The sequence below is a fragment of the Leptonychotes weddellii genome, chromosome 13 (assembly GCF_054177405.1).
Source record: "Leptonychotes weddellii isolate Sample4059 chromosome 13, ASM5417740v2, whole genome shotgun sequence".
NCBI lineage: Eukaryota > Metazoa > Chordata > Mammalia > Carnivora > Phocidae > Leptonychotes > Leptonychotes weddellii.
Window position 1 is genome coordinate 15,377,601 of NC_138381.1, and position 9,420 is coordinate 15,387,020.

Here is a 9,420-nt window from a genome sequence, read left to right on the forward strand (position 1 = left end):
AAAAGCTTTAAAAAAAATAAATAAATAAAACTATGAGCTTTTCTTTCATAGGGATGTCTTCTCTACCTAACTAGATCACAGTACTCCTTGAAAACAGAAACCCTGTATTTTTAACCCCTCAATACCTAAAATCTGTCTTGCCCATATTAATTATTCATAACTGAATGATTACTGCATGAATTTCAATCATAACTAAAAAGGCTGGAGGACTGGATAGATGGAAAGGGTCAGACATAACGGTATCACAGCTGTGCCAGATGCAAGGTGAGCAAGTTTTCATAGGACTTGGAACATTCTTTTCCTTTTTTAGAGAGAGAGAGAGGCGGGAGGGGGGAGAGGGATAGAGAGAGAATCTTAAGTAGGCTCCATGCTCAATGCAGAGTCCAACACGGGGCTCGATCTCAAAATCAAGAGTCGGACGTTTAACAGACTGAGCCACCCAGGCACTTAATCCACATTCCTTTTGATCAGTTTTATTAAAAGGCTACCATAGCATTTATATAATGGTCACTCAAGATTTATAATTCTGTGGTGAAGTTGGTAATCTCTTAACTTTAGAAAAAAAAATGTATCCAACCAAAATAATTTCAATACTAGTATCATCTATCTCATAGGATTGTTAGAATTAAATTAGATAATCCATGCTAGAAGTACTTAGCACAGTGCTTGGCGAATAATAAGCACTCAATAAAAGTGAGTTCTTATTATACAATAAAAATATGGGATATTAAAAGAACAACAGTTTCTTAATTATGCTGATTTCTGAAACTGTTTTCCCTTTTCCTTAAAAATGTTTTTGAGTAGTTACTAGTTTGGTAATCTGATCATGTCCTTCAAGGCCTCCTGTCTCTATACTCACTAGGTGTTCCTTCTAAGTGTCTCAGTTAAATGCGTATATTCAATACTCTATTTTTGTTAAATGTGAATCATAATATAGGTCAACTGTTCCCAAATGCTGGATGGTAGACTAGTGGCAGCACAATTTGAAGCCCAAGGTAAAATGATAAAAACAAGGACAGTAAGACTGCCTTTTTCTCTGAGATGGTCTTTCCTATTTCTTTCTTTTTTTTTTTTTTAAAGATTTTATTTATTCATTTGACAGAGATAGACACAGCGAGAGAGGGAACACAAGCAGGGGGAGTGGGAGAAGCAGGCCTCCCGCAGAGCGAGGAGCCCGATGCGGGGCTCGATCCCAGGATTCTGAGATCATGACCTGAGCCGAAGGCAGACGCTTAACGACTGAGCCACCCAGGCACCCCGGCCTTTCCTATTTCTTAGTGTTAAAGCGTCCTTTCTCCTCTGAGATAATGGTGACTATGAAGACAGCAAGAATGAAAGCTGCAGAGGCCCGCCACTCCTCTACTCTGTAAAATTTTCTTCCGTTAGTCCCTGTAACACCCAGGTCAAGAAACCAGTATTAGAGACAATAGAAGGATTACCATTCTTTTAGATAATTAGAATATGAGATCTATAAAAACAAGGATGTTGTATGCTAAATATAATTTTTTTTTTTATGATTTAGAAAGGTGGTCAGACTCTGGTACATAAAATTCAGAAGCCATCTCACCAAATGCAACCAAGTGATGCTTTGATGCTTATACTGATATAGAAAAAAGCGAAAAACAATTTGACTTCTTTCTTCAAATGAAGAAAGAGGTCGAGATGAAGTAGACAAAATTTTCCAATACAAGAGGCACAGGAGAAAAACATGATTCTGTATCTCCTTTCCTTTTTTACTGATTTTCCGCCCGGGCACTGGCTTTCAGCTCAGATGATGCTTCTCAATACCCAGCCTCTTTCTTTCCTTTTTTAGTTACATTCCTGTAAGACTGTGCTTTGAAGTGGTTTCTACCAGGCCTAATTTGGAATTTCTCATTTAAGTTAAAAGACTATTACCGAAAAAAATGGGCTTTGCTTTTAAGAAAATATATTTGTATTTCTCTTCACTTCATACATATATATAATCACTTCAAAAAATATATAATCAAATAGAACACATCATACATCACTTAGGGTACAAACCATGGCACTGCTTTTAGGTTCTTTTGCTTCTCTTGGAACATTTACTCTTTGAAATCTCTATTCATTAATTCAGCAACTACTTGTTAATCATCTAAAATAGGCCAACTATCTTTCCTAGGTATTTAGGATACTGCAGCAAACAAAATTCCCTATCATCCTGGGTTTTTCTACAAGATATAAATATACATATGCACGCAGAGGCAGACAAACAGAGGGGGGTGTGTGTGTGTGTGTGTGTGTGTATCCATCCAATGGTCGTAAGTGCTCTGGAGAAAAGCAAAGCAGGGGGCTAAGTAATGCTGGAGCAGATGTATGGGGTAATTTTAAATAATGTGATCAGAGAAGACCTCACTGAAGGAGGTGACTTGTAAGTAAACACTTCAAGAGGTAAAGTCATACAGTTCACCTGTGAAGACTATCTCAGACTGAGGAAAGAGCAAGTACAAAGACCCTCCTGTGTTCAAGCCAAAAGCAAGAGAGCAAATGTGCAGAAAGCACAGAAAGGGAGGAAGATAATGGGGTCCAAGAGATGACTGGTGGCTAACTAGTGTTTTTATCCTGAAACAGAAAAGCAATTAAAAGGTTTTGAGCGGAGGAAAGGTAAGACCTGACTGGACGTTTCAAAAGAGTATAAATTCTCACTGCTCTGCTGAGAATAGCTTGGGGGCAGAGGCAAAGCGGGAGGAGAAGTTAGGCGGCTACTGGAATGATCCAGGTGAGAGAGGGCAGTGGCTGGCCCAGGGCTGGGGCAGCGGAGGTGGGATTCTGGATGCACACTGAAGGCACAGCAGATGCGGATCGCTGATAAAACGGACGCGGTGTATAAAAGTGGAGTCAGGAATAATTTTGAAGTTTGGGGCCTGAGCAATCGGAGGGGTGCAGTTGCCATTTCCTGAGATAAAGAAAACTGAATGAAAAACAGGTCTGTGGGGGAAGACACGCTAAATTCTGGACATGCTACGCTCAAGATATCTTAGTCATTCATGAGGAGATGGCAAATTGGCATCTACAGGAACGGATCCAGGGGGTTCAAAGCAAAGATACGGACTGAGGATACAAACTAAGAGGAATCTACCTAAGTATGTATAGTCCTGAGACTTAAGGATACACCGAGAAGGGGACTGGGTGAAGACACGTAGATAGACACAAAGCCTGGATCCTACAGCACTCCAAATTTCAGACACCGAAGAGACAGACTGGAGAGACAGAGGCAGGAGGAGATCCTTTGTTTCAGCTTTGTACACGTTCTCATTCTTATCATAAACTGCAGGAGGGCAGAAGTCTGCAGCTACAGAGCACGTTCTGTACAGCAGGTACGCAGTGATGGCTCTCCTTGGTCCGAGTCCCAAAGCCCCCTTCCTATGGAGTCCAGGCAGTGTTAGGGCCTCCTGAAAGCTCTGTCACCTTCAGGGTGTGGTGGGCAAGACCCTCAGAACCTGCATCTGTCTGCATTGACAGCAAAGGCTGTTCAATATCAGGGCGGTCTGGAATGGCATCAGGGCTGAGTTTGTATTTAGGGCACTCCCGTGTGCGCAAGGTTGTGGGGAACTAAACTGGAAGCCAGGACTGATTCTGAGTCACCCATAATCGTATGAAGACATTTACAATTACTCCTAATCCCTGATGGACAGTTCAGGATGGACTCTTGGGGTTTCTTCATCAAATTCTCATCTATTTGAGGAAACATGTATAGAGTCAGAAAAAAGTGTAAGAAACAATAGGCAACCTTGGAAGATTTTAGGGAAAAAAGTCCACCACCTCATGGGAACTGTTGTCCACTTGGACCCTCCCACTTCAGCTTCTCGGTCTGACACTAGAGAAAAATACCTCTGGGACTTTCTGCTATCCTAGATGCTCTTCTAGCACCAGTATGAAATTACTCTGAAATAGCTTTTTTGTCTTACAGAGAGTAAGCATCACCAGCTTACCTTGCCCCCACTCAGATGTCACTCTCCAGCCCCTAAGCTCCCAGTGCTAACCTTTTGTTATGCCAGTTTAATTCCGATTTCAGTAGGTATATGACTTTAATATTCCCCAATTTTCTAACCTGCAGGGGTGCCCCCACTCCCACCGCCACTCACCTATTCTGAGCTAATCTTCACCATCCTGGAAGACTGGTGAAATCCCATCTATTTCTCTTCAGACTTCCCACCCTGGAATTTGCCAGATTCCATGAATGCATGCCCTTTGTTGCCCGCGAGGCGACTGGCCTTCTCTCTATACTACCTTCCCCAGAGATGTGGCCTCAGATTTTTCTGTTAGTTTGCCAAACGAACCATTCTGTAGCCTCCGCAAAACCTGACTGAAGGCTTGGGGAGGAACACAGAACACCTGATGCCAGGTATCCACTACTTCAGCCATGCTTCTTCAGTGGCAGGGCCTTCCTTTCTTCTCTTTCCTCCACTGTCAAATTAGGAGCCCTCACTCCCAGGCCCTCCTCAGGAAAGTCCAGAGCCTTCCCTAACTAGCGTACTAATCACAAACTAACCAATCACAGATCTAATGATCTGATCCCAAAGAAGACAACTTTTTACACTATTAAGTCTAGAAATTCAGAAATCTACAGACCTAGTGTAATAGTATTTTGGATTTTCTTTGCACAGCCCCCTCTCCCTAACAGAAACACGTTTTTTCCTGGAACAGAAAATTGTGCCATCTGTCTGCTCAATTTTGCAAGTTTACCACTTCTTAATCCCAACCTCACATCATTACTCCTCTCTGTGGCCAAAGAACCTTAAATCATAATGACCCTGGTTTAACCCCAAACTCTGAAACTCGAGGTTGTTGTGAGGGCTAAAGTAGATAATGCATGTAAATATTTAGTGCATCGGTATATACTAAGTGCTCAATAAATGGTAACAACCCATTGTTATTATTATTCACACCCAACACGGCATTTAACATGTTATCTGTAAATGTCCCAGAATAACAATCCATTACTAGAGAGGTCCTTGTGAATAGGAACTAAATATTTGTCATCTTTTTATCTTCTGGAACTTCCCACTCATAATAGGCACTCAATAAACATAATTGTGAATGAATGGCTCCCCTCTCAAAAGTATTTATAGTGTCTAAGATAGGTTCTATGCATAACACACAGAATCTTATTAATTGATGCCTCCTCTTCTCAAGGAGTTTATAAGAAAGTGTACAAATAATTATAGTCCAAGGCAAAGTTTAGTCATATGAGAAGTTAAAAAAAAAAAACTTCTAAGGGATTCCCAGGCAGACCTAACAACGGTATAAAGGAATGGTTCTAAGTGTGGTCTGGGCACCCCTAGTGCAGTTCCTGAGACCCTGTCACGGGATCTGCAAGGTCAAAATGATTTTTCACAGTAACACTGAGATGTTATTTAGCGTTTTCATTCACTCTCTGAGTAAGTGTACATTGTGGAGTAACCAGTGTTACATGATCTGGGATAGTGCAACAGACCGAATGCAGAAGCACCTAAAAGAGGTCAGTTCTCTGCAATAAAGACAAGACATAGAGGAGATCTTCAAAATGTAAAACAATGCCACTTTTCTAATTTTTTTTTGTTGTGGAAAAGTTTGTTTTTCCACAAAAACATGTAATTTCTGTTAACATGTAACAGGCTATTCTTTTAAAATAAAATTTTTAACGTTTCTTAGTTTTAATTTTTAATAGGGTAAATATATGTGTGTAATACATCGAACCCACATTAAAAACTCTCTGGGGTCCTCAATAATTCTTCACAGTGTAAAGTACCGAGACCAATAGTTCGCAGTTCCTATCCTGGGAAGAGGAAAATAGTTTTACTTCGAGCTCAGTGCTCACGGTGAAGTCAAGAAGAGAACCTGGTAAGTTGGTTTGATGGAGGAAGATGGTAGTTTTAGTATCAGCCTTTCCCATGATGATCCTCTCCTATATAAAAACTGCCATGAAATCCTGCACCCAAGCCCTTCGCTTTCATTATCTCTTTACCTGCACTTCGCCTTCCTTAGGTCTTCCCGGTCTGTGCCCACATCCCGTTCTTTTATACGCTAGGTCCTTTGGAATGACTGCCCTGTCCTAGTGGTTTCCAGACAGCTTGCCTTCCCTCCAGATCCTTCCGGGTCGCCCCCCACTTCTCCCTTTCAGCTCACGGGGAGGAGGGTCCAACCTCGGATCTCTGGCATTCCCACGCTTTTCCGACCGAGTTCCCCCTCCGCGCGCCCTTCACCGCAGCGGCCGCCGCACCACTCCAGCCGCCGGAGCGTCGGTCCTCCCACCCGGGTGCCCGCTCGCCCCCGCCCCGCGGGCCCCTGCCCCCCGCCCCCCGCGCCCCCGCCCCTCACCTGAGCCGGAGGCGACCCCGACTCCCCGCCACCTCGGCCAGCCTCCTCCAGCCCCGGCCCTCGGGCGCTCGGTCCAGGCTCCCGCTGAGTCTCCGCAGCAGCGGCTCCGGAAGGCGGTTGAGGGTCGCGCCGAACGAAACGGGGAGCGGCGGCCCCGAGGGCGCGGCCGGAGACGGCTGCAAGGCCGGGGGCGGCGGGGCCTGCAGCAGCTCCCCGCACAGCGACCCGTCCGACGCCGGCGACCCTGCGACTTGTGCTGCTCCCCCCGGGCGCATCGCGAGCCTCGGCTCCAGCGCACCTTCCGCTCGCCCCCTCGCTCGCCCCGCCGCCGCGGAGGCAGGGGCGGAAGGACAAAGCCGGCTATGCCGTACCGCACTCTGAGGAGGAAGCTCCGCTCCCCGCCCAGCCGACACAGGTTTGCCGGGGAGAGCCGGGCCGGCGGGCCGTGCCCGCTGCGCCGAGGGGGCGGGGCCTCTGGTGGGGCGGGGCCTCTGGCGGGGCCGCCCTCCTGCGCGCGTGCGCGCGGCCGCGCGTTTCCTTCGCCTTCCCCCGCCGCCGCCGCCGCAGCCGCCCGGTCGCGGAGGCGCGCGCTGCGGAGCTGGGGAGGTGGAGTCTGGCTGAGCAGGAAGGGTCGGGTGGTTGCCGCTGGGGGAGGAAGCGGTGCAGGAGCTACACCCGGGCGGCTCCACTTCGGCTAGGAAGCCTGCGGCGTCGGGGCTTCCCGAGACCGTGGGAGGAGGATTGCCTCACGCCGGAGACGGGAGCTCGCGGCTCTCCATCGCCGGTCCCCCGCCGCGCTCAGCTGACTCAGTGACTTGCGTGTGCCGGCTCCCGCGTCGGGCAATCTCAGCCGAGGCTTCCTCGTTTTAGGGTTTGACGTGTATGGCATTGCTAAGGGAAGTGGTTCCTAGACATCAGATACCTAATGGAAATTTGCTCGAAATCTGTGCCTAGACTTTTTTTTTTAACTGGGCGGCAGATCATGGAAATGATTGTTTTTAGCAGGAATTGCCTGGTTTCTTTCGAGTCAGAGTGCCACCCATTGAAAACTAGTGAGTAGTTTGGGACAAAAGCAAGCAACTTACGGAATGTGACCAGCCAGGTACTCTCAGACACAAGGCTTCCTTTCCCATTTTCCGGTGCCATTAGCTTTTTCATCACACAGGACAACAGGATTTTCTGTAGCAATTTGGGCACTCAAATTTTCCCTAACTTCTGGCGAGATAGTTGCTCCGTACATTCTCCCATCACATTCTAGCACAAGCAATCACTATACTTTTTCATCCGGGGTAAGTGCAGAGTTCAGAATGCACTATAATGGCTAAGTGCACGACCTTTAGATCCAGAAAGATCTGCTGGACTCTAGTTTTATGACCTTGAATAAGTTACTTAATTCTCTGCCTCGTCTGTTAAAATGGGATTGAAAATACAGTAGTCTGTATAGAGTTGTTACCAGAATTAAGGGAGTTGATGTAAATAAAGCATGTAACTCTGCTTGTCACATAGTAGATAACAAATGCTAGCTTTTCTCCTTAGAAATGCAAAAGCTTGTTTCATACTGTTTGACTTGGTAACCCTTTCCCAATTGTTCGTAGTCATTGAACATATAGGAGAGTCTATTAGCTGCGTGTGCCAATTATGGGAATCAAGTCTTCTAGTTTTTATTGGTCTAGTCTTTATTAGTTGACTGGTCTTTTAAAATTGAGATTCAACAGACTTCTTTTTTCTAAGTCTGCTATGTGCAAGGTGTTGCGTATGCAGCTTCTCATAAGTGCCTAGGGGTTAAAATGCACATCTATCTTATTTACTCTGGAAGAATCCTTCCCAATTTGATCTTTGTCCAGTACAGCTCAGCTAGATACTAACTGTGTCCATCTCCTCCCATCTCCTCTTCAGCTTCTCCTCTCCTGCCAGGAGGACTGCCTCCCTCACTTCACTCTAGTCTGGGCCCTATTTCCCACCTTGCAATTTTATTTTATTTTTTTTAAGTAGGCTCTACCCCCAGCGTGGGGCTTGAACTCATGACCTCAGATCAAGAGTCTCATGCTCTACCGACTGAGACAGCCAGGTGCCTCCTACCCTTGCAGTTTTATAACCTATTCAATCACCCCACCCACCACCCTCCAACCTCTACCATGGACTGACATTACATTTTATGATTGGTCTTTTTTCCTCCTAATCAAATATTAATATCTTTATTATGTAATTTCACCCCCTGTGGTTCTCTTAAGGGGCATAATGGTTTAATAGGGAAAATTATGACCTTTAGAATTAGCCCTGAATTTGAATTTTGATGCTGCCTCTTATTAGAGACATGACTTGAGGCAAGTTACTTAACTTCTCAGCTTCAACTTCTACATCTGTAAAAAGCAGAAGATAATAGTACCTGCTTCAAATGATATTATGAGAATTAAATGAGAGATAATAATGTATACATATAAAAAGTGTCTGGGAGAAGTAGATGCAGGGTATATTAGTACTCTCAAAATGGCCACATTAATTTTGGGGACAAAATAATAAACAAGAATTCAGCTTTCCTTTCCTATACCAACCATTAAATTATACACAAGAGAAAAATTGAGAGTGGAGATCTGGCTTTTAAATGCACCTTAAAATTTCATGCATATCGTTAGATGATGTACTTGGGAGTTCTTCCTCATTAGTTGAAAGAGGCATAGGTCTTTGTGAATCCAGACAGTCTGCAAGAAGCTTGTGGTTTCTTTTTATGGAAATCCATTGATGTAATCTTCAAAATACAAATCGGGAAACTGACTCATAGATTTCTCTTCCTTTACACAATTTGACTCTAGATGGTACTTTAACTAAAAAAGCCAGAACAACATGTTGTTTCATATCTGGACAGGTTTTCAAAGGCCCAGTGCAGGAGAAAACCTGCAGGTCCTGGGATTGGTATACAATAGAGAGGAAGGAAGCAGGAGTCTTGTGACTTAAGTGGTACCCCTTGTCTTTCATCCTTATTCCATACCAGCACCTTTCACGTTCTCTGACTCAGCTCTGTGTTGAGGCCACTCAGTGCACCCTCAGATTCAAGGTTCTCCACATCCACTGCAGCCCCTTCTTGCTGCCATCTCCCAAAAGATT

General features: G+C 45.0%; 1 protein-coding gene across 2 annotated transcripts in view; it reads right to left on the reverse strand.

Annotated features, from left to right (window-relative positions):
* The window catches only part of MALT1 (MALT1 paracaspase), a 57,766-nt gene extending 51,018 nt beyond the window's left edge, over positions 1 to 6,748 (reverse strand). For both annotated transcript variants that reach the window (XM_081801116.1, XM_081801115.1), the window contains exon 1: positions 6,319 to 6,748. In XM_081801116.1, coding sequence (XP_081657242.1) covers positions 6,319 to 6,593 — 275 coding nt within the window. In that variant the 5' untranslated portion in view covers positions 6,594 to 6,748. The remainder of the gene's footprint in view (positions 1 to 6,318) is intronic.
* Between the last annotated feature and the right edge of the window lie 2,672 nt (positions 6,749 to 9,420).